The sequence below is a fragment of the Mytilus galloprovincialis genome, chromosome 10 (assembly GCF_965363235.1).
Source record: "Mytilus galloprovincialis chromosome 10, xbMytGall1.hap1.1, whole genome shotgun sequence".
Lineage (NCBI taxonomy): Eukaryota > Metazoa > Mollusca > Bivalvia > Mytilida > Mytilidae > Mytilus > Mytilus galloprovincialis.
The window spans coordinates 45,841,186-45,866,942 of record NC_134847.1 but is presented as its reverse complement, the minus strand read 5'-3'; the positions used below and the strand labels follow the sequence as shown (position 1 = coordinate 45,866,942).

General features: G+C 30.7%; 1 protein-coding gene across 3 annotated transcripts in view; it reads left to right on the top strand.

Moving 5' to 3' along the window:
* Positions 1-959: 959 nt before the first annotated feature.
* The window catches only part of LOC143047644 (testin-like), an 81,561-nt gene continuing 56,763 nt past the window's right edge, over positions 960-25,757 (top strand). For 2 of the 3 annotated variants that reach the window (XM_076220828.1, XM_076220827.1), the window contains exons 1-2: positions 960-1,728; positions 2,778-2,801. In XM_076220828.1, the coding sequence (XP_076076943.1) occupies positions 1,588-1,728; positions 2,778-2,801 (165 nt within the window). In that variant the 5' untranslated portion in view covers positions 960-1,587. The remainder of the gene's footprint in view (positions 1,729-2,777; positions 2,802-25,757) is intronic. The other variant, XM_076220829.1, reaches the window with a different exon arrangement.

Here is a 25,757-nt window from a genome sequence, read left to right as displayed (position 1 = left end):
CCGATATTTATTTTTACAGTACATAGGCTTACTAAATGTGCACATCAATTACGCAGATTGCATATCAATTACTCAAAGTGCATTTAAAACATGAAAATAACATTTTTGAAGATTGACAACAAATGTTAAACAGAATATAAAAAGTTAAAAGAACTCAAACCGACAATTAAAAGATTTATAAACTTCTCTAAATTAAGAAATATCACCATTAAAGATCAGTATCTTTATCCTTAGGCATAGCTTTTAAATGCCTTGTCCTTATTTAAAATATTTAATAAATAAATTCTTGTGGTTTACGTTTCTTGCACTAAGCAATTAATACACATGATTTATTATGATATTTATTTAAGTATAGGTACAGTACAAGCACAGTGGAGTTTAACATTGGGAGCATGGTGTTTTTAATAACAGTCATGCAAAATAGTACAAATCCTATATGTTATGAGAACAACATTTTCTAGTGTAATTCCACTTTTGCATTTATAAATTTTTAGTTGTAATGGGAGTAGGAAATTGTTATTAAAGTTTGGAAAATAATCCAGATTCTATTGAGTTATAGATGGGAACAGAGTAGTCATGTGACTGCTACTCACATGGTATCTTATTGCCTGGTTTATCTAAGAAAAACAATGAGTATATTTATGGTATATTTAAGGAGTAACCATTAAACTGTATCACATACCAGTAGATACAATGTGCTCTGCCATTTTTGTGCCAAAATAATTTATTTACAAAACTTGGTTTGGTGAAAACTAAATTATGAAGTTAGGATAGACACTAAAGATTTTGAGTTTAACAGGTCAGATGCCATGGTCACAGTGCTCAGCTATTGTAAGACCTAACTTTTTGTTTCTCAATGATATCTTTTGAACTTAATGTTCAATTGTTACAAAAGTTGGTCTGGTGATGTACCACAGGTCAAGAAAGACCTTATTAATTTGGAGTCAATAGGTCAAAGATCAAGGTTACAAGATCAATTTTATGGATAGATTTAAATTGGTGTTAAATTTTTGTTTTAGAATATTATATTATTAAATATTTACCTTAAACTTAGTGTGATAATGTCCCAGAAACGAAAAAGACCCCTATTGATTTTTAGGTCACTTTGTCAAAGTTCAAGTTTACAACAGCGATTTGTAGACCAAGATTGGGAAAAATTTTGTATGCATTGTATGAATATAAAACTTTTTGCCTGTATCTGACAGAAGAATGAAAAAAGTTACATGTAATGATTCCTTTAATTAATTAATTGAATATAGGCTTTTAAAAACAAAAGTGAAGACATTTTTGTGAGAACAAAATCCGTTTTTTAGAATTATATACTTTCAACAAACTTAATTCCCATTTTCTAGAAAAAAAAAGTATTTTCAAGGTCATATCAAAAGATATTTTTTATTTTGTAAGTGGGATGTCTGAATAATTATTGCAAATATCATATTTTTGGCCTGACAAGAACTCAACTTGAAAGTGAACATAACACCTGCATAGTACTGTATAGTATCTCATCCTTTAAATTTATTTTACAGTTGAATTAACTTGGAGACAATAGATGAACTTTTACGTCACAGTGTCATTTCGGTAAAGAAAATGGCAGACGACATAAGACTTTACGAATCTGGATCTTCCCAAACTATTCAAAGTTTGAAAAATAATTCTTATATGACAGACATTGATGATGTTATAATTGACCAGATTAATTTTGATGCAGAAAAGGATAATTTTACAAGGGTAAGTAGACGATATTAATTAAATATGTAAATTTATAGTTTACTTCTGTGTCCAGGTAGGCGTGAAAAAGATTTAAACATGAGTTGTAAACATAAGCACGTTAATTAAAGAGCAAACACATTTTTTACTATGATTTATTCCCATTTTATTATTATTTGTGAATAATCCTTTACATTATTTTTTCATAGCAAGCTTGTGAATTTCATTGATATCTAAGGTTTTATGGTAGGTTTAGGGTTCAAATGTACAACAAGGTGCAATCATTAGAATTCATAACATGTCCTACAACTAAAATTTGTTGTCTTGTTTTCCAATTCATCAATTCCTACATTGACGTCAAATAATGTCCTATTAAAAGCAGATTAAATCAGTCAAAAGAAAAAAAGTAAAAAAAATATAAGATTTTTTTTTTTTTGGTTGTTTACAATTTAAATTACACTTTTTCAATTTATAAACACAATTTCTCTATTTAAATGGTTATCAGATCAATTTAACTTCTTCATTGGAGTGTAATTGAATTGGACTGTATAAATCTATTAATTATCAAGATCTTAGTTTAAACACATGAAATTAAAGTCCACAATGTCACTTTTGTTGTAATTTTTCTCTCTTTCATCTTACCTGCATTTTTTTTAATAACATAGCTATTATACAAGGAAAGCAACATGTATATAGATGTACAACGAAATAACATTGCATCTAACAAGATGATTTAGTAATAGACATTAGAATCATTAATGAAGTTGAGGGGAGCAATACTGACATATTGATTAGAGAGAAATTATCCTTTCATACAGCCACTTAAAATGTCTTTTTAGCGGGAGTTAGTTAGATTGTTGACCTTACGTATTATTTTGATTCAACAATGCTCTGTTTGACGGATTTCTTGTCATTTTTAATACTGATACCAGGGAGAAAAAGTTGTTAGTTACCTGTGAGGTGTAGATTTCACTAACGACTCTATGGAATTTATGTTTTTGTTTTATATTTGATTAGTATCGGGAGAAACAAGTGGCTTCTGTGACAGTTTGAGTATTTTTTTGTTTTAGCCGATAAATACATTTACAATGACAGTGAGTATAGTGTTTCTAAGCTACAATTGAATTTTTTGTTTTGTTAAATTTTGCAAGTTTTGTCGTCGCTTTTTGCATTTTTTTAAACTGACAAGTGTTCTTTGTTGTACATGCAGCATTTGCTTCTGGCTGAATTTTGGAATCATCAACAAATTTTAAAAAGATAAATTCATTTTAGCATTTGCTATTTTGTATTTATTTGGTAAACGAATGTATTTGATGATGTAAATGAGATAATTAGTGTAAAAATATTTTATTACAAAATTTGTTGTGTACAGCTACAAAGAGTAAATACATAGATAAGAATTATACAAGTAATTCAGTAATTAGAACTAGAAAACAAGAACAACAGATCATTTATACGAATCTGTCTCCCTGGGGTTAATTAACTTCAAGGGGGAAAGGGGGGGGGGGGGGGTACAGGGTCCTGATCCTGAGATCCCGGGCTTAAAAACACGAAATCCCAAGGTCCTGATGTTAAATAACTTTAAATCTCAAAATCCCAAAATTAAAAAAAAAGAATTCCCTGATCCTGAAAGGGTCAATCCTGAAACCATGAGCTTAAAAACACCTGATCCAGGAGTCCTGATAAAGGTCCTATCCCCCCTCTATTCTAATTTGAAATTTGGTGAAAACATCTAAACATTTTTGGTATGATGTAAAATGAGTATCTATACAAAACATTTGTCAATTTATATTTTTAAATAGAATTTACCCATTCTCAATATTAGTTTTAAGAGTTTATTATAGTTGAGAGCTGGAAGTGAATTAAATGGAGTGTGACTTCTCCCTCTCCCTTGTTAGTAATATAAAATTGTTAATGTCTTTTAGCTTTACATTACCATTTAAGATTCATATTAACAAGTGGCAAATTGATCCACATTTCTCATCCTATTTTAACCTTTTAACCTTTTAAAATGCTTACAGACAGATATTGGAATGTGTTCAGCATACTCTTCAGGGGGCCCACTGACTGCCCCTGAGAGGGGGCCTGCTCCTGTTATGCTTCAGTGATTCCCTTTTTAATCAACCAAAATTTTCTCAGAAAAGTGCCCCCTCCCTCTTTAAATACACAGTGCCTCTGGTTCCAAGTCTTATGATTTTTACTTTTACCATACCTATCTGCTTTATCTTCTTTGAAAAGAAATTCAGTCATTTAATGATTATTCCTAGTATTCTTATATAAGTATCACCATCAATTATCTGTCAGTAAGATTTGTCAGGGAAATCTGTCATTTTTTCTATGATCAGTCTGTGGTAATGATCAAGTATGTCCAGGATTCAAGATTCGTCTCTTTACAGCAAAACTATATTCTTCTGTGTTTACTTCCAATGTCAGCAGATAGATTGATGGTTGCTGAGTAGGTCATATCCTTTAGTTAGTCAGTATTTTGGCACCATCGATATCTCTGTCCCAATTAATTTTCACTTATTTTACCTTTGTTAAGACACTGCAAAAATTTTCCCCATCAGACTGTTCCATAAATATACATGTGAAGAAATATTAAAAAAAAATTAAAATTTACCCATTTAAAATGTTTTTGCTGAAATAAAAAAATAAAAATTGATAAAAATAGTCTTGATAAAATTTCATATGTCAGAACAAAATTAAAACATATTATCCACTATCAATTTTTTTTCAGATTTTATCATTTGTAGCTTTTACAGAAATTAAGGTTCACCTTGCTTACTTTATAAGGCTTTTGTCAAAACAATTGTATTTAAAGACCTCTAAAGGATATTTTGAAGTTGAATTGTGGAGGTCCTTAAATATTTCTGGATATCATGAAAACATGTAGAGAGATCCTGAAATCCAATTATGAAAGTTGCGAAATATTTTTTTATATCCTGATATATTATAATTAGTCTTATTTAGGTCACTATAACCTGCATTTTGTACTTGAGTAACTCTTTCGGTGTTGACTTAAATTTGTTCTACAGTGCTCATAAATCTAAAGTTGGAGCAACTTTGTTTTACAGATGCAAACTATAATCAAATAGGACTGTCAAGGCTCCTTTTAAACTCATTAAACTTATAATGTTTCATAGCTGTTAAAAATCTATGTATAGTTCTTTTGAAACTATAAAAGTATTAATGAAAAAAAAAGTACAAGAATGTTTTAAAATATTTCACAGGAAGGGATCTATGTACCACAACATCAAAATTGAAAGTTTGTATCTCAAATCTAAAATGGGTGCCATTTTTACAATTTTATTTTGAGAAATTAGTGAGATGTATGAAAATGTCATTATAAATACATTACATTCGTAAATAAATGATATTGTAGGGATCATTACCCAATGAGTGATTTTAGTGAAGGTTACTATTCATTAATACATCCTCTTTTAACTTGTTTTGCTGTCTGTATCCATAATATTTGTTTTTATGCTCCACCTATATATTAGAGGGCCATTATGTTTTCTGGTCCAAGAGTCCATTCATTTGTTTTTTCATCCGTCTGTCTGTCTATCCCGCTTCAGGTTTAAGTTTTTGGTTAAATTTTTGGTCAAGGTAGTTTTTGAAGAAGTTGAAGTCCAATCAACTTAAAAACTAACTACACATGAACCGTCCCTGTGATATTATCTTTCTAATGTTAATGCCAAACTAGAGTTTTGACCCCAATTTCACAGTCCACTTATCAAAGAAAATGAAAGTGTGAGTGGAGTATCTGTGTACTATGGACACATTTCTTGTTTGTAAAGTGTTTTGTTATAAATCAGATCCTTGCCAGTTTGTTTTTCTCATTTGAATTGTTTCATATTTTGTCATGTCTGGGCCTTTTTACATTTGATGTGACCATGAGAGGTCATATTGTTGTCATGTTGCTGCACAAATAATGGCACTCTTCCCTTGCCCTTTTGACTGCTAACTCAAGAGCGGATCTAGCCATTTTCTAAAGAGGGGTTCCAACCCCTGGACTGAATCCATCACTGTAACTGAAAGTATTTTGTATAAATACATGGACATTATCAAGTGCAAAATAACATTCCTTATTGCCTGTTAATTATCCATCATCCAACATAACTTGTGGTCTTCTGATGTTCAATACTTCAGTACTTTGATTATATCTGGCTATACTGCAATGGTTTGGTCATTGTTGAAGGTTGTGCTTACATATTGTTCCACATTATATGGACTCTGGTTGTTAGTTGGGTCACCCTTAAAATATTCTCTGTTTGCTTTCTCAGGACTTTTAAGTTTGGGTAAGTTAGTAGGGATTTTTATTTATGTCATAAGTTTCATATTTTAGACAGAAAAATAACTTTAAAGGAAAAAAATCTTTAAAACAAAATTTTTGAAACAATTTCTATCAATATTGTTTTGGTAGGCTACAATTGTACTTGTTAGGTGGGTAGGTCTACCCAACATCAAATGATATAAATTTTATTTTTGGCCTCGTCTAAATGACAAGCATTATTCTTATATTCGTTAACAAATTTCTATAGGAAGATGTTTACAAGCAATTTAACTTGAAATGACAGATTTTAAAGTGAGTGGCAGAAAATTTGCCTTACAGCTCTACACCATTTGCATAATAACTTAAACAAGTTGTCATGCCAAATTTATACAGGTCTAAACAAATAGGAAGCATGTCAGTACCACCTGACTTAGTAATGAATTTAAACCATATTTATAATTCTTTACATATATATGCATTTTACTGCCATTGACTTTAAAACACATCAGCATACATCATTTAGAATGGTTCCTTGTACAGCAGAAACCATTTTATTTCCTTTTACAGACAAAAATAACTGATTAAGACATTTGTACAAATTATTTCAAACTGAGTTAACTTTGAATGTAGAATGTTTGTAGTCTGCTTGGAGACATAGAAAGACTTTGAGAACCTATTTGTCTTTTTTTATTGGTGCCGAGCTTAAGAAATTGATCAGTTGATAGCCATTAATATAATTTTTGTGTGTACAAATTTGGTATAAACCATTCTTTTGACATATAACAATTTTTCTCAGATATCTAAATTCAAATATATTTCAAAGTCTTTTCATAATCGGACAGAAAGAAGGCATCAGTTCTGGGGTTTTGCATTTATTGAATAGTTTTTCATATCTAAGTCTTTAGACAGGAATCCAGAACAGTGTCTCTGATTCTGATCTGCCTGTAATTTTAGTGAATTCAGGAAAAAAACATTGATTTATGATATTTTCTGATGGGTTGAAAATAAAATTTTGTATGGCTGTGCAAATACCAGTACTGTTATTAAATCTGGATTCATTCCTGGGAAATAAATTGAAAAGAACCATTATTTTAGATGCAGTTAATATCAATATCAATCAAAGGAGATGTTGGGTATATACATGTATTAAGGAGTTAAGAACACGTGATTTATACGGCAGTATAGACCTTAGTTAAGGGTCATAGCTCTTTAAGATTGCTGGTACTTTTATGTCAACAGTTTTCATAAATATTCTTAAATTCAACAGTGCTAGAAAAAAAAGGGTTTTAAAAACCAACAATCAATCAATCAATCAATCAATCAATCAATCAATCAATCTAAGCTGCTATTTTTAATCATGTTTCACATGAATGCTTAAAGCATTGATGAACCTGACAAATACAAACACATTACTGATGTAAAGAGTTGTCTTCCCAGATACAGTTCTGAATGGGCTTCATGATGCCCAGAATATTGCAAATTGCCTGTTATTTCGCTTCAAGTAGACAATACTGTGGAGTCATTTATTTTCATGGGTATCAATTTGTGAACTCAGTTAAAATTGCATTTTCGTGGATATTTAATTTCATGATTTTGACAAAGCTTGCTCATTGGTGGCCTTTGGCTGTTGTCTGCTCTTTGGTTGGGTTGTTTTCTGCTCTTTGGTAGGGTTGTTGTCTGCTCTTTGGTCGGGTTGTTGTCTCTTTGACACAATCACCATTTTCATTCTCAATTCTTTAATAGCCTATAGAACATTTATAATCGTTAAATGTTTGAACCTACAAAAATTGATATCCCAGGAATAATAATGAACGTACAGTACTGGTCTTACTCAATAGTCATGTTCATAGATATTCAGTAATACTTAACTGTAGGGCTATTATTTCAACTAAGAATGATTTGCTCAATTTTCTAACACCCATGGGTCGAGATTAATCATTGTCTCATTGCTGACCTTTGGTTACAAATATTTCTTTGATAGTCCTAATTGATCGAGTGACCATGGCCAGTTTGTAACTTGGACAATGATTTGAAGAGAAAAATTGAGCTGTCTCTTATATTGATATAAGTATCATATGAGAGAATCAATACTGTAGACATTTGTTCGTGGATAATACATGCTACAATAATGACTATTTACTACATAGATAATAGTACAGATAGACTAACAGCTTGACAGCTTCTTACATCATTACATCAACACAAATGTGTAAACAATCATCACTGTAACATAATATAGACAATTGTTCTTGTAACTTATTCTTTTCCTCAATTGTTGTCGTAGTCATTCGCCAAAATTGTTATTTAATTTTGTGATGGAATCATAAATTTCTAACAAGTTGCCAAGTTGGTTTGTTTAGTGACTAGGTATTTGTAGTAGACAGGTGCTAGACTGTTACCCTCCCACAACATACTTTGAGGTGTTGAAAGTGGCAAAATCATTGTCTTATAACCACCATTCTGTCAGGTTATTTCCCCATTGATTTTTACAGTAACTAGGGGTATCTGTTGCTGTCAGTTTTTCAGATTATTCATAATTTTTTTATAATGTGGACTCATTATCTAACCATGGAATATCAATTTCAATGGATTTCGTTGGAAATGACCTTTAAATATAAGACATAGCTTGTTTAAATTTAGGTATCAAGGAAAATACAAGTTTCCCTAAATCACAAAAAATTAAGCAATCCAAAGTATGATATAAGTTTATAGTATTGCCAGCCATATAGAATGGACTCAGCAGATAATCATGTATAGAATGTTTTAATCTACCAGCCTTTAAAACATCTTTAGAGCTTACACACATTACAGAGCATGAAACATTGCCATCTATTCTAAATCTCCAATCCAACAGCATAACATAGTAGTCCCTTCATAGATGGTCCCCTCTGATTTATGGAGCTACATATATATTTATGATAAAAACATTGACTTTTTATAAGTCTCTCTCAAATGTTGACTTGCTATGACAATCCCCCTTTTTTCGAAATGGATCCACAGCTCTTTACTCCTGGTATAAATCAACATTCAAAATTGAAAATTCTGATGTTTTGATGTCATGTAGCAATGCAATATTTTGTTGAAGTTTGCTCAACTTAAGCAAATTTTTTATTGCAGGTATTCAATTTGTGGTATTAGAACATACAAACCACTGCCTAGATTTGACCTTGAATAACTTTTTTAGTTTTACCATCATTCAATGTCTGCTAACCTATCCCTCATTTCTTCTTTACTATGAAAGATATGTATTATATAATTATATGACTTTGTTTATCTTACAAAAAATCCATTAATAGAAAGTCATGATCATATTATCACAGTGGTACAAAATAGAAAATTGCTGAAGACAAATCAGTTGTCATGTTTTGCTAAGATTAGATATGTTCAGCATATTTCTGTACTGTGTTTTATGAATTACACAGAAAATTAACCAAATAACAATAGATATGGCTACAAAAAGTTTCTATAATTGCAGAAATCTGAATTACACAAAAAATTAACCAAATAACAAAAGATATGGCCACAAAAAGTTTCTATAATTGCAGAAATCTTTTATCTATTTGAAATATTGTTAAGTAAAAAAAAGTTAACGTGGTAAAAATATCAGAATTCTTCAAAGCTTGTTTGTTCTTTGAGGTATTTTTGAATATATCATTTACTGTAATAACCTTTACTAAGGATCCTCAAAGTCAAAAGTTTAAAAAACCAAAAGTTATGAAAATTATTTTGAATAGAAGGACTTGAAATGTTTAATTATCATCATAGAAAGCCAACTTTTGTATTGTAGATTGTAAAAAGGGTATGCCGTTTTCTTTAACTGTTAGTATACGTTGATTTTGGCCAACTTGAATTGGTTTTTAGAATCTCATGCCATATTTAATTTTAGTTTTTAAATTATTCTTTGAAATTCTCAAAAAAGCATTAAAAAAATTGAAAAAAAAATATTTTCTATTCTCCATGCAATTTTCATGGGAAAAAAGCTGAGGAGCAAAAAGTGTTATGGCATACAACTAAGAATGGATATTTATTTATAGTGTTCATTTATTTTTTCATTTACAGTGACTTGACTGTTAGTGTTGCTCTCCACCAATTGCAACTCGTTCAAAATTTTGACCAAATTGCAATTTGTTTTATAAAATCAAATTGTTCAACTGGTCAGAAATTTGAACCAACTGCTGTAGAAAACCACAGCCAAGTCATGAAAGTGCAAGGTGATAAAATAAAACATACTTACAATCCTATAAGACTTTAACTCCACTTTAATGATGTTGTGACAAAATTAGTTTATCAGTTTGTATAGTTATATTATATTCATTTCCATGCTGAAGGGGAACTGTTTATTTTGAATTGCTATTAAATTGTCCAAACTAAGCTTTCATATAGTTTTTCTTTCTAAAAGTATTCTATATTTATAAGAATCAGACATTATGTGAATTAAAACATTTCATATTCAGTAAAATATGTGTAAAATTGCAATATATGTTTGTAGGAAGTTTCCATGGGGGAGATAATAACTTTTCTTTCAAAAAGTCTTTATTCAAAAGAATAATATTTTAGGTTATCTCCCCTGAAAACTTATCAATAGCATATTGTTATTTCACACATATTTTACTGAATATATGATGTTTTATTTAAAACAATTCAAAATAAACAGTTCCTCTTCAGCATGGAAATGACTATAATATAACTATACAAACTGATAAACTAGTTTTGTCACAACATCATTAAAGTGGAGTTAAAGTCTTATAGGATTGTAAGTATATTTTATTTTATCACCTTGCACTTTCACATTTTGACTGAACAATTTGTTCAATATTCTGACCAGTTGAACAATTTGGTTTAATAAAACAAATTGCAATTTGGTCAAAATTGACATTGCACTATGAAATTATAACTTTATAATGATTCTTATAAAGAAGAGCATCACCTGCTTTTATTTTCAATTCAGACAAATGGAAAATGAGAAAAAAAATCACTCTTTTATGTTATTATATATGTTTAGGAAATAGGTTTTTGTGTTCTCAATTTATTATGCAATAAGGAAGCACGACCAATCCAATTGTTTTCAAAGAACAACACTATCAGATATATGGATTACTGATATCTTGTTAACCGATTTATTTCCAACCTTTTTGAATTGGTTTTATTCAAAACATACATTTTATTCTTGATCCATTATAGATTTAATGATGACCGTATTTAGAGGTATTTAAAAAAACAGATAAATACCAGCAGAAATGTTGTAAGGTATCAACAGGTGACAATTGTACAGGTATAGGTGGCTTTGATCTTTTGGTAACATGGATTTCAATCAAAATATTTCATTATCTGTATGTAATCAGTAGGTTGGGAAGGGTTAATTTAAGTCTAATGTCCTGTATCACATTAAAGTTTTACTTTCATTTAAAATGAATTAAAATTTTGATAAGGTGTATGCCTAGCTTGTTCAGTTTATATAATTAAAATTCATGTACAGTTCTATAATATGTAAATTGGTAATTAAAGTATATAGCAATGATGTCTTCTGGAAATTTGTTTTCTTCTTTGGAGATAAAAATTCCAGATATCATAATTTCTTGTGATGAGGTAGGCATATTTTGCTTATTTACAATAAATTCTTTTTCATAGTTGGTAATACAATTGAGAATGGAAATGGGGAATATATCAAAGAGACAACTAATTGACCAAACAGCAGATAACAGCTGAAGGTCACCAATGGGTCTTTGACGCAGTGAGAAAATCCCACAACCAGAGGTGGTCCTCAGCTGGCCCAGAAAGAAAATTGTGTACTAGGTCAGTGAAAATGGACTTCATACTAAACTCCATAAATTTCATAGTTTATTTCTGTCTAGAGATTTTCCGAGTTTGATGCCTATATAATGTGATAAAAAAAAATTCTGAAGGTCATCTAAACTCTAAAGTAAAAGTAGAAATCACACAATCCTCTTTCCCTTTAAGAACAGAACAGACTTGTTTATCAAATTGTAAATGATTGGATTCTTAACATAATGGTTTTATTTTCAGAAATTCTTATTTGATGTTGGAGATTTTATCCAATGCACTACTTTTCTCTCCCAATTTATGGGTAAAAAACATAGATAAGACATCTCAATCCCTAAATACCACGCTGGTGGTCTTGTGGTAGTCATCTCACCTCAATTGTGGGAAGTGTGGGATTGAACACCAGCCTGGTCAAACCCAAAATTTGAAAATTGGCATTTGCTGCTTCTCCACTAAGCGTGCAGCATTTAGAAAAAAAAAAGCAAAAATTGGTTGACTCAAGAGTTGAAATAATGAGTCTGCTTAGAATGACAGCTAGGTCTTTCTTGTGAACTAGCAAGTTTAAAATCCAGCTTATCCTGTACTTGTCTAGAATATAGATTTGATTTGCCACTGAACTTTAAACAGTTGTCCATCCATGCATCAATCAATCAGTAAACAATTCAGAAAAAAATGTAATAACTAATATAGAAGTGTTAAAATCTGCAATTACACGGCATTTTGTATGGTCTTCCTACAATGGATTATACATTTAATTAACAACATTGGAAGTCATTACAAGTCACTGAGTAAAAGTATAGTTGTCCATACTTGGTACTTCCCATCATAACAAGAGAGCTCGGTGGCCAAATGGTCTAAGTAGTTCCTCTACTGCAATCACTCGCAAGTCAACACTGAGGTTGTGAGGTCAAATCCCTCTTGTGCAGTTGCACTTGACTTCAATCTTAATTGACTAGGATTATCAGTTTTCCTATTGAAGGTAGTTTGTTATGCCCCACCTATGATAGTAGAGGGGCATTATGTTTTCTGGTCTGTGCATCTGTTCGTGCGTCCGTTCATTCGTTCGTCCGTTCATTTGATCGTCTGTTCGTTTGTCCATCTTCCATTTCAGGTTAAAGTTTTTGGTCAAGGTAGTTTTTAATGAAGTTGAAGTTCATACAACATGAAACTTAGTACACATGTTCCCTATGATATGATCCTTCTAATTTTAATGCCAAATTAGAGTTTTTATCCCAATTTCACAGCCCACTGAACATAGAAAATGATAGTGCTAGTGAGGCATCCGTGTACTATGGACACATTCTTGCTTTCTCTTGGCACTAGTGCTTCCTCTACCAATAACACTTGCGGCTATGAAAAAGTCTAAAAGTGGTGCTTAAAATTGGCGCTTACACACCAACAATCAACCAATCAATCCCCTTGTAACCAGACTAAAAACAAGTTGAAGTTGAAAAAATGTTAGTTGCTTCAGGCATATGATAGTTATTAATTTTGATGTTATTTTTATTATATTGTCATAATTGAGAATTAATGAGCAAAAATGCAGACATCATAGGTTTTCTTTGCAACATTTTTCTGTGGCATATTCTTTACAGGGAGAAAAATGATTTAGTGTATAACAATAAAAAAAAAAAACCATCTGGAACATGTAATTTTTAAATAAGCAAGCTATATAGACACTGCTGATGAAGTCTGAACTGGCAATTTTTTAAATAAAAATGAAACTTTTTATAAAATATTTACTATTGAAGCAGCTCTTTTAGGTTATTGCAAGTGAAGGTTTGATCAACAAACTTCAGTCAATTAGAGAAACTTCTATTAAAATTAGAAAAGTGCAAAAGTGGACTTTAGGAATTATTGGCATAATCAGGGGCTGCTCTTGCTCCCAAAAAGTTGGAGCCAGAAAAATCGCCAGCTTCTATATTTTGTGTACTTTATTTTCTTTTGTCAGTAGATAATGTTCATTATCAGAGGTGTATTTGCAATAACAAGGAGAAACTCCAATTTCAACTTTTAAAATTGTTTTGCAACAATAATGCTGAAAAGGCTTTTTATTAAAAATACCAGTGAAATAGCTTATTTACAGAAATTTTTTTTCATTCTTATGTTAGTCTGACAGACACAGCCCTTGGGGTATTTGGTTTTAAATATAGACTGGTCAAATTGTTGACCTTAACTGAACCTGAGACAGACCATGCTATCAATTACATGTATTGGTAGACTGTGTTGTTCTGTAAACTTTTACACAATGATAGTACTGGCTACTAGAAAATTATGGGTGGTCAAATATGTTATGATTGTATGATTCCCTGAAGCCGGCATCCTTGGCTGAATCGTCTTAGAGTTCGAATCTTGCTCATAGCAAGGACGTTTGACCTAGATTTTAATTGCTGAATGTTGTGGATTCACCATCAGCAACCATACAGCCAAATGTGATGAAAATGGCATTTAAACATTAAGTGTCTATTTTTTACAAAATTTTATTTTTTCAAATATTGAAATGAGGGCAGGGCTATAAGGTTATATTTTGGCCCAAAATAATGTTTAAATATCAAATTCAGCATAAACAATAATGAACCTGTTATCAACCAGTTATTTGCCTTTAGCCGGAAGTGACTAGGGTTATTCTTAGTCTACAGTTGTAACATATACATTATATATGCAAAACACAATGTTTTCACAACAAATATGTGATTATATCTTTTTCATAATCATGAATCATTAGTCTTTTAAATATCAGTAATAATATATACAATGTATTTGTAAATTATTTGTTGCATAATGCAAATTGCCTACAAACAGTAAGTACTTCAGAAAATCTGCAAAATCTACTAGAACCCCTTAAGTTGATATCATCCTTTCCAGAAAAGATATTTTGCCACAAAATGTCTAATGCAAAGATGTTGATGTTAGCCAAATATCTTTTTCGGGGAAAGGAGTTGCTTAAACACGTATCTAATTTAACAAAAACCTACATCAAGAGGCTGTTTTTTGTCAGATATGTCATATGTGCATTGTTATTATTACATCACAATGACAAACGACATTTTTGCACTAAATTAAACAGAAATTATGCACAGTACAACTTAACAACAGCATTGCGATTTATCTCAAGTGACATCATATAATTTGGTTGGATGAGTAAAGAAAAAACTCATCATTAATTGTAAGCTAGCTAAGTTAGCTCTAGCATTGTGTTAAAAGATCATTGATCATTCATTCTGTATTTGATATTCATTCACAGGTGACTTTTCAAGCTGGGTCGCACCCAGTGCAGGGCATACCCTCAGTTATTCCTCTAAAAACAAAGCTAAAAGGTAAAAAAAACAGCAAATTTTGTGTCAAAATAGGGTTCTCTAATACTTAATTCTCTGACAAGCATCCCCCTTAAACAATCCTAAATCCAAGCCTGATTCATTCATTCTAGATTATGTTAGATCCTCAATGGCTTTATGTATCTTTCATTATATTCTAAATATAATGCTGGATAATAAAAACTGCTAATAAATTTATCATAGAATTAGCTCAATATTCGATTACACACTTCAAATAGCTAAATAAACTTCCAGTCAATTGCTATATATAGTTCAAAGATTATGGGCTAGTTGAGACCCATTACAACTCTATAAATGCATAAATAGATGGTATTTTAACATTGATTATTGGTGTAATAAACCTTATCAAGCCCATAGCAATAGAGGAGATTTAATTTCATGATATTACAACTTATTGAAGAACTACAAGCTTTGACCATTAGAGATAATAAACCTTCCAGTGAATGCAGAGGGGAGGTACAATTAATTGGGTCAAAATCTGATGTTCAAATACTGTGAAATAATATTTCAATTCTGATAATAAATATAAAAAAGAAGATGTGGTATGATTGCCAATGAGACAACTCTCCACAAGAGACCAAAATGACACAGAAATTAACAACTATAGGTCACCGAACGACCTTGTTGAGCAAAGCACGTAAAGTAACTAATAAAGAATAAAGTAGCCTAATGGCTATGGTTGTTTTTTCTGTTTATTAATGAATTTTAAAAAAAGTTGTCCATGAATTTTAAAGATTTGTAATTTACACTCATTACATCTCCTTAACTTAATGTATTCTATGGATGTAATATTGACAGAAAATATGATTCGATATTAAATGAAGTCTTAACTGAGTCATGAATCATTATATGTCAGAAATGGTATAAGATTGGGATAATTGTTGTTGTCAATGAATGAATCTTATTGTGACAACCAAAGGGGTCATTGAAAGTTATGTAGTCAAGTCTTGAAAGATACATTAGAGCAAATTTCCTAATGCTTGTAGAGTAAAACTTTGGTTGGCTTGCTTGCTTTGTTGGTATAAATGTTTATCCAAGCTTTGTAATTAAGATTGACAACTTCAAACAATATATATAAGCATAGTTAAAACTGTATATATTATATTTAAATTTTATGGAATGTTATCCCAGTTATAATTGTACAATATACAAACAAAGCAAGCAGCTTACCAAATTCTTGCTCTACAAGCATTAGGAAATTAGCTGTAAAACAAATATATATTTATAGATATTTAATTAATGTTTGTGGTTAGGAATGACTAAATTATGAATATCATACATACAATTATGAAAGAGTCATGACAAAAATAAACACATGTAGTTTGGGGAAGAACAGCTTAAAGTACATCAATGTATGTATTAACATTAAATGCTGCAAAATTTATCACACCAGTAGTGAGGAATGAGCAACTAAAAGTACATAAAGTTATTAGAAATTATCAAATATATTAGATACATGTAGTTAGACATTTAAATGAAGAGATCTGACAGTAAAAAAGCTAGATGTTTTTTGCATTTGAAAATGATTAAAGCTAAAGTAAATGCATTCTGTTATGATAGATCCAATAAACTATGTACTATATGTCACTTTGATGTCTTTTCAGATCCAAAATAAAAAGTTGTTTTAATTGCAATAATAAGTATTTTGACTTTGTCAGTTCTTTAAAAGTCTTTGCTCAATTGGTGGGTGTCTAATTGGTAGTTATCCCTTATATTATATTTCTTGGATGGATACAAAAAATAAGTAATAAGCGAAAAAATGTGGATGCTTACATTATGAAATGAAAAAACCACTGAAGATGCAAATTAAAGATGTTGATTAGTAGTGCTTAGCCACTTGTAAAATATTCTTGTGTCATTTAGGTTAGACTCTCACTGTGTAGTGATCTGTCAGTTCCAGAGAGAAGTAATTAGGCTGTCTGCTTGCTGAAATGATTACTTTAAACTATGGATTATACTAATAGAACCTTTGTAGCTAAATTTAGAAAATAAAAAGAAATGATGCGCTAAGCTAATTCAACATTTTTTTCTTCTCACAATTTTTTACTTTGGAAACCCCTCAAAATCATAAATAAAGAATAACAAAAAAACATGCCCTTCTCATCTACTAAGCTTTAGGACATTAGGTGCATGCTTATATTAAATATTCTCAACAGAAGTTGCATTGATATATACCCCACATTTGCTTTTATTCATAGTTTTTAAAAGCCTTCCTGACCCTACTGGATTACTATATGGTCTTTAGTCAAGGAATTTATGATGTTTTTGGGATCTTACATACACACTACAGATTTTAACCCACAGCTCATTAAATCCATTAAAGTTAAAGATAATAAATTTCTTTATGTATGAAAATATTATTTTTACGCCTTTTAGTAATACAATAACTTACATAGTATAGAACTAAAGTATATCATATGGGGAAATCTCACTGTAGAAAATGATTATATCATAGTCAAAAATCTCAACCTTTTATAATGCTGCTTTTGTATTACTTAACTTTTTACAGTGTCAAGGACAGTGGAAAGCAGGCAAAGAATGTGAAATTGATAAATTTTGTCACACCCAGTATTTTTTTGTAAAATTAATAAAATTGCTTTTTTTACTTAATTAAAGTCAGTTGTTTCTTTTTTCACTGTATTTAGGCATTTCTTTTCAGATAAGCATGCATAAATCTGTTAATATTATTAGGCTATTTTTTTTTTGGCAATTTTAATGTCTTTTTTATGGCAGTCAGACACTTTATTAGTGGATTGAACATTTTTACAAAAATTAGAAGATGAGTTATGATTGCCAATCAGTCAACTATCCTCTAGAGACCAAAAGATGTAGATGTCTTGCATATTTTAATGAGACAAAAAAAAATATGTTTAAAGCTATTAACTATGTAAAGACAAAGTTTTGCAACTTATATTAATCCCTTTCCACTTTGCGGGTGCGAGTGCTTCCTTGTAACAGCATTAGCCTACTCTTTTTCGAAATCTACAAGGATGTCTTTAACGTGCAAGAGATACAGCTCTCTCTTAACACGGGCCAGCCATTTATCGTTCCCCTCTGACAGACTATCATTGCTTCCTCAAGACCATACTCGCAAATGGTGTCAAGGGAGAGCCGAAAATTGAGTTCCTGAAATTTTCATCCCAAATGTGAATCAACCAGGAACCTTTGTGTTAAATGTCCGATGCACTAACCACTACACCATGGCTATATAGTTTTGATTCGAATATACATCCGTTTTATTCATAAATATGAAAATAAGAAAATGTTGTATAATTGCCAATGAGACTGATCGCCACCAGAGACTAAAAGAAATCACAATTTGAAACCAACATGTCTCTTTACCCAGATCAAAACTGTGCATAGCTAAATTGAAAAGAGATTTTGTCTTCTTTTAAAAATTATGTGTTTTGAATATTTTGAAAACAGTATATTTAAGTGACTGTAGTTGGGAAGTTATATATATATATGTTTGACTGTGTTTCAGTTGTACTAACAGCAATTTTTATTAGAATACAGTGGAATTATTTCAACAGTACAGCAATAATACAGAAATTAAATTTGAAATTGATTTGAAATAAATGTTTTCTCACATATGCTGCTAACCATTAAAGTAATTAAAGTAATAATAATACTTTGTTGAACGTTTTCCGTCAAGAATGATATTCTGTAACGACCACTTTAACAACACTATAACCGTGATAAATACATATTTATAGAACAGAACGAAATGTGTTGATCAAAGACATTGAGCGACATGCTTACAAATTGACTCACTACATCATTTTGACGCTGTGTTAGCTTTGTTTGCTATAATTGTGTCGAGGATCTAAATTCATCAGGCTATTTGACATGTAAACATTTCTTAGCAAACACGATACTCCAATATCGTAGAAATTGAGCCTTGGTAGTGGATCGTAGAGAGGTTTTGATGGCTGGTTTTCATTGTTTTTTAATCTGATGGTTTTGCAATTGTAATTAAGGTTCTTATAAAGAGATCAATAGAATTGGATAACTTCTATTTTAGAAACATGTAGAAATGAGTACATTTGTTCTAACTGTTGGACACTTTGTATGCTAGTTTTGTCTTTAAATGTCCAGAAAAAGAGGAGGATTTCAAGAGATTAAAGACATAAAGCTGTAGAAAATAAAACCTAAAATAGACCACATTTGTTCTTACTATTTGACACTTTATATGCTAGTTTATGTCTTAAAACCTCAAGGAAAAATTGTGAAAAAATGTATTTTAAGCTCTTAATTTTACGATTTTGGTATTATCTCGTGATCATATATTGTGTCTTTATTTATCCTCAACAATTCGTTCATTATTATATTACTTTCTTACTGTACGTATTGAAAAAGATTTGTCCTTTCACAAAATCAATTGACCGAAATGTTTTTGCAAGTTACAGTATGCATGAACTGAGATTGACAGAGTTTCATTAGCAAAGAGCTTCACAAATTTTCACAAGTTGATTAGTTTGAAGAGTTGATTTCAAATTGCAATTGATATGATTAATTGGAGAAAATGTTTCAGCCAAATGGCAAACCAGGCATGGATTCATACAAGGTTTCACCTGGCATATGCTCCCCTAACAAAAACTATGTAATTTAAATCACAGCAAAATTTTTGTAAAATTACCATTTTGTAAGGTTGTACGATTGCATTTAATACCAGATTCATTACAGCTAATTTCCCATTTCCTGTAAAGCAATACTTTGGTTAAGCTTGCTTGCTTTGTTTGTATATTGTACAATTGTAATTGGGATAACTTCCAATCAAATTTAAATACAGAATGTATAATATATACAGTTTAAAATATGCCTATATGTATATATATATTGTTTGCAGATGTCAATGTTAATTATGAAGCTTGAATTAAGGTTTATACAAACAGAGCAAGCAAGCCTACAAATGTTTTACTATACGAGCATTATGAAATTAGCTGTAACAGATTTTGACATTTACTGTAAAATTGATATCACTACAGTACCAATGGGTATCTTTTGTATCAGTAATGTTTCAGCTTTTGTCTTTAAGACCTACAAGAGTTTCTGATAGATTTTTCATTAGTGATATAGACAGTAAGCTCTGATACAAAGTAGACTTATCAGATGACCAGTGACCATGATGAAATATTTTCAATAATCATTGATTTACTTCTTCTGAATACTGGTATTAACCAGCTACGAATTTTAGCTTCCTAAACAAAAGCAAGCAAGATTCTTAATATCATAAATACTGTTTTGTAAATAAAAAAAGAACAAACTCGTATTACAATAAATTCAGTAATCTGTTGATTAAAGACTATCCATATAAGCTAGTATCACTTAAAACAAAAATTTACCGATTCTCAACTGAAGTTATTATTGGAAGAGAAAATGGTTAGATAAATGAGAAAGATACGAGTTTATCATGGTATAATGTAACATCCTATTTAATGCTGTCATTTAACATTAGGAAGTCGATGCTGTCATTTGGTTTAATCTTCAGACAACAGAAAAGATTTGACGTTGATTACCGATACTTTTTTCCTACTATTCCAAAGACAGACGCATGTAATTTGTTTTGTACCTAAGGCTTAGACATGGCACTTCTTGTCTGATAAATTATTTTGAATTAAACCTGGAAATAGATTAAAAGGTTGAATTTTTTGGTTTCATTTTCAAAGAAAAGTCAAGATATATTTGTTGATGCCTTCAATACACTTTGATATTGAACATGAATGTAACTCTTGAAATTCAATTAAATAAGAAATGGGAGACAAATTTGAAATTTTATTTAAAAAAAAATCAATTAATCATCTGTCCTAATCCTATAAAAAAAAAAAGGTTTGTGCAATATGTTCTGATTCATAATTTTTAATTTTTATGCATTTTGATATAAATGGTAAAATCTTAATCAGTAGTACATCATGTACATGTAGTAGATTTGAGAAAACTCATTAATGATAAGAGTTAAACAAGGGTTTGAAAAATGTTCCAAGTTAAGGTTAAAGGGTAAGGAAAGTGTAAGAGTTTGGTATGAGTTATGGTTAGGTTTAGGTTTAAAATTAATTATGGGTAGCTTTTACATTGGGACTAGCATAAGAAGATGGAATTTGTATTTCCAGATTTATTTTCATGTTAAGAAGGAAACCTGAAATCCTGGAAAATTGATACATCACTAAGGATAATACTTTCAAAGTATATTACACAAAGTACGTTGTACATCAGTATAATTTTGACTTGACATTGAAAATGATTGTAAAGTTGCCTACTTCAGCACTTTACAGTGGCGGATCCTAAAATTTTCATAAGTGGGGGCTGTCTGACTGTTTAAGAGGGGGACTGTCGCTCCGGTCAATCAAGCTTCAGTGATAACCTATATAATCAACCAAATTTTACCAGAAAAGGAGGGGGGCAAGGGCCCCACGGCCTTCCCCCTAAATCTCCCTCTGCTTTATATCCAAATGACTGCAAATATGTTGGTTTTTGTAAATAGTTAAATAGATAGTTTTATTTCCTAATTGAAAGTAACCAACTTTTAAGATAAAGAAGCCTTAATTTTTATGCTGCTGTCATAGAATATTTTGTTTTGCTGTAAGGTCCTTCAAGAAATATTGTAATGAAAAAAAAACTCTACATTAAACCACAACTAGCTAAATTATTTTAAGTGGATAATACATTAGGTAAATATTTGGATGACCTGGTACATAAGCCACTTTTATTATGGTAGAGTTCTCAACAAAGTATAAAGTACTGTAAGGAGATAAGTACTTACAAGGTTACGCTTGCTTTAATACTTTACTTTTGGTCATTTTAGGTTATATTAACTTCAATGTTTGTATTGTTGTTGGATTTTTATGTCCCATTTGTGGGCATTATGTTTTCTGGTCTGTGCGTCTGTTTGTCCATACGTCTGTCCCGCTTCAGGTTAAAGTTTTTGGTTGAGGTAGTTTTTGATGAAGTTGAAGTCCAATCATCTTGAAACTTAGTAAACTTGTTCCCTATGATATGATCATTCTAATTTTAATGCCAAATTAGAGATTTTATCCCATTTTCATGGTCCACTGAACATAGACAATGATAGTGTGGATAGGGCATCCGTGAACTTGGGACACATTCTTGTTTACAATCATTTTGGCCTTGAGCATCATTGAAAAGATATTAATTGTCAAAATGTGCATCTGGTGCAATAGAATTGGTACAGTTCATGTTATAATTCTTTACAATTAATTATACTGAAACTCTCATCCTCCATGGGTTGAACCTATAAATGTAATAAGTAAAATCACAGAAATACTGAACGCAGAGGAAAATTCTGAACGGAAAGTCTCTAAACAAATGGCAAAATCAAAAGCTCAAACAAGTGGATAACAACTGTCATATTCCTGACTTGGTACAGGCAATTTTTAATGTATAAAATGGTGGATAAAACCTGGTTTTATAGCTAGCTAAACCGCTCACTTGTATGACAGTCATATCAAATTCCATAATGTATTTACATCATGTCATAAATAAAACTTATTCATTCAGTGTATGTTTACTTGTTTTTGTTGATATGTCTTTTGATTGAGTTTAGCCATTTTTATTGATATTTCTATGTTGTGATGTCACACTATTATTTCAGGCAAGGGTGAATGTTGGCACCTGTTAAAACGTTTAAAGCGGCTGCATTTATTTGCACCTGTCCTAAGTCAAAGAGTGATGTACTAAATATAATTTCTTATGTATGTTGTCAATACATTATTTATCCCCATCTTCTCAGAAATTTAACTGGTACAATCTAAACATTAACATTAATCTTAGAATGAAGGTTAATTACCGTTTAGCGGGTTATTTTCTCGAATGTAAAATTTGCAAATTTTCATTGAATGAGGTATACGATATATTTTGGCAGCTATTATTTGGCAGATTAAAAACTTTGCATGTGCCATATTAAGTTGGCAGAATTTATTTTGGCGATTTTTTTCTATCCGAAAAAATTTGCAATATGGTATTATATAACAAAACTTCATGGTACTTACAATGGACCTTTAGGGTTTCTGTTACTCAGGAAGTATTGAATGATTTACAAAATACACTTCACATGCGTATTGCCCCATGAGGATACATGCTTTAAATAAGTAAGGGAGACTACTCCATATATAGCTGGATGTCTGTTGGTTACCCCACCATCTTAATTAGTTCTGTCTGTCTGTTATGTGTCATTTGGGGAATGATTGCCAGTTATGGTTTACAGTTAAGAAAATATTATGTTTTGGTATCAATAATGGAAACTGATACAAACTGATAGCTGCCAATATAAAGGATCAGCCATCTTTTATCAAATCTCTGATGTATCAAATTCAGTTGATGTAATTCCTTTTGCATTTAATCTTTTGGAATATAGCAGGATTTTTTCTATGTTAAACTTTTTATGTATTATGTAAAATAATTAGTTTAAATAGGCCTTTTATTCCTCATTTCTGCTAAAATTAGCAATATTATTTTAGTAAAAATCAAAATTTGTCATTATCATTTCAAAATTTTTTTTTTTGTAAGAATGATGGCCACATTATATTTGCCAAACAAGTTTAGGATGATCACATATTTAAAAGTCAAGCATGGTTTATTTATATTGACAAAACCTTCATACTTTGGACCTTAAACTATTACTTATTTTTCTCTGTTCTTTTTCAAAAGTGTACACAAAAATAATTTGATTTGAAAAAATGTAATAAAGGTTTTTGTCAAGGACACAAAGAAACTTTAAGATAAACAATAAATTGATCTATAATGTTTAGGGACATCTTGGTTTTCAGTTATATATGTCACGTTAATTTGGTCAATATATATGGAAATAAATGAGGAAAATTTATTCAATTGATAAAAAAAATATGGAAAACCTACTGCACGTATGCTTGAGTAATTTGCATTGAAAAATTGTTCTGACATCGAAGGCCAAAGCATCCATTGAATATAGATTTTCACCATTTTTACATTGAAATTAGAAGTGTTATTGCGAAAAAATATCCAAATATGTCCTTCAAACATTTTTCTGATCTCCTGGATTCATTTCAAAATAAAAAAAATAAAATAAAATCAATTTTCTGTCTTACTGTTTATACAAAACAAATATATTTTTCAAGTGCAATGTTTGTGTTAGTCATTTTTATTGGAAATTGATTTTTATCATTAAACTTTACATCTTGAGATCTGTAGAAAAGCTAATTCAACAAGTTGTTTTGTGATTGATTAATTTCATTCTAACCAATACACCATAAATCATATTAGAAGATTCAATTTGTGTAAATTTTGTCAGAAAGTTGTTCCATGTGATGTATTTAGAGGTGTAAGTTGACAAATTGATTATTAGTTTTACAGAAGTCATAATTAGATATGTCAGAAGAAAATCTATGATTTCAATTGATTATAAATCAAGGGGTCTATGACCATCTCAAGAAAAGTCGAGGTTTCTACAGTTAATTCTACCATTTACAACTGAAGCACACCTCCGGGTGGCGAGATTTTATTGTTGTATTGAAGACCCATTGGTAGCCTTCGGCTGTTTTTGTTGAGCCTGCAACTTTTTTTGCAGAAAGCTTGACACAGGGATAGTGATCCAGCGACTACAGCGGCGTTAGCTAACTTCTTAAAAACTATATATTTTAGAAGTGAAAGACCTGGTTGCTTCATACTTTGTATATAGATGCCTCATATTACAAACTTTCCGTCAGTGACATGTTCAATGTCCTTGACCTCATTTTCATGGTTCAGTGACTACCTGGAAAAAAATTCAAGATTTTTTGTAATGTTAAATTCTCTCTTATTATAAGTAATAGGATAACTATATTTGGTATGTGTGTACCTTGCAAGGTCCTCATGCCTGTCAGACAGTTTTCACTTGACCTTGATCTCATTTCATGGATCAGTGAACAAGGTTCAGTTTTGGTGGTCAAGTCCATATCTCAGATACTATAAGCAATAGGTCTAGTATATTTGATGTATGGAAGCACTGTTAGGTGTATATGTCCAACTGGCAGGTGTCATCTGACCTTGACCTCATTTTCATGGTTCAGTGGATATAGTTAAGTTTTTGTGTTTCTTATACTATATGCAATAGGTCTACTATATTTGGTGTATGGAATGATTGTAAGGTGTACATGTCTAGCTGACAGGTGTCATCTGACCTTGACCTCATTTTCATGGTTCAGTGGTCAAAGTTAAGTTTTTAAGTTTTGGTCTATTTTTCGAATACTATATGAAATAGGTCAACTATATTTGGTGTACTGAAATATTTTATGATCTATATGTCAGTCGTGCAGGTTTTATTTGACCTTGACCTAATTTTCAGGGTTCATTGCTAAGTGTTAAGTATTTGTGTTTTGGTCTGTTTTTCTTAATTTATTAGCAATAGGTCAACTATATTTGTTGTATGGAAGAATTGTTAGCTGTACATGTCTGCCTGGCATGGTTCATCTGACCTTGACCTCATTTTTATGGTTCATTGATCAATGTTTAGTTTTCTTGGTTAATGTTGAGTTTATGTGGCAGTTGTAATAAAGCTTTATATTTAGGACCATCAACATAATATCAATGATTAGTTAAGAAGGCGAGACATTTCAGCGTGAGCACTCTTGTCTGCAATTTGGTCAGGTTGATGTCTCTTTGACACATACCCCAATTTCATTCTTGATTTT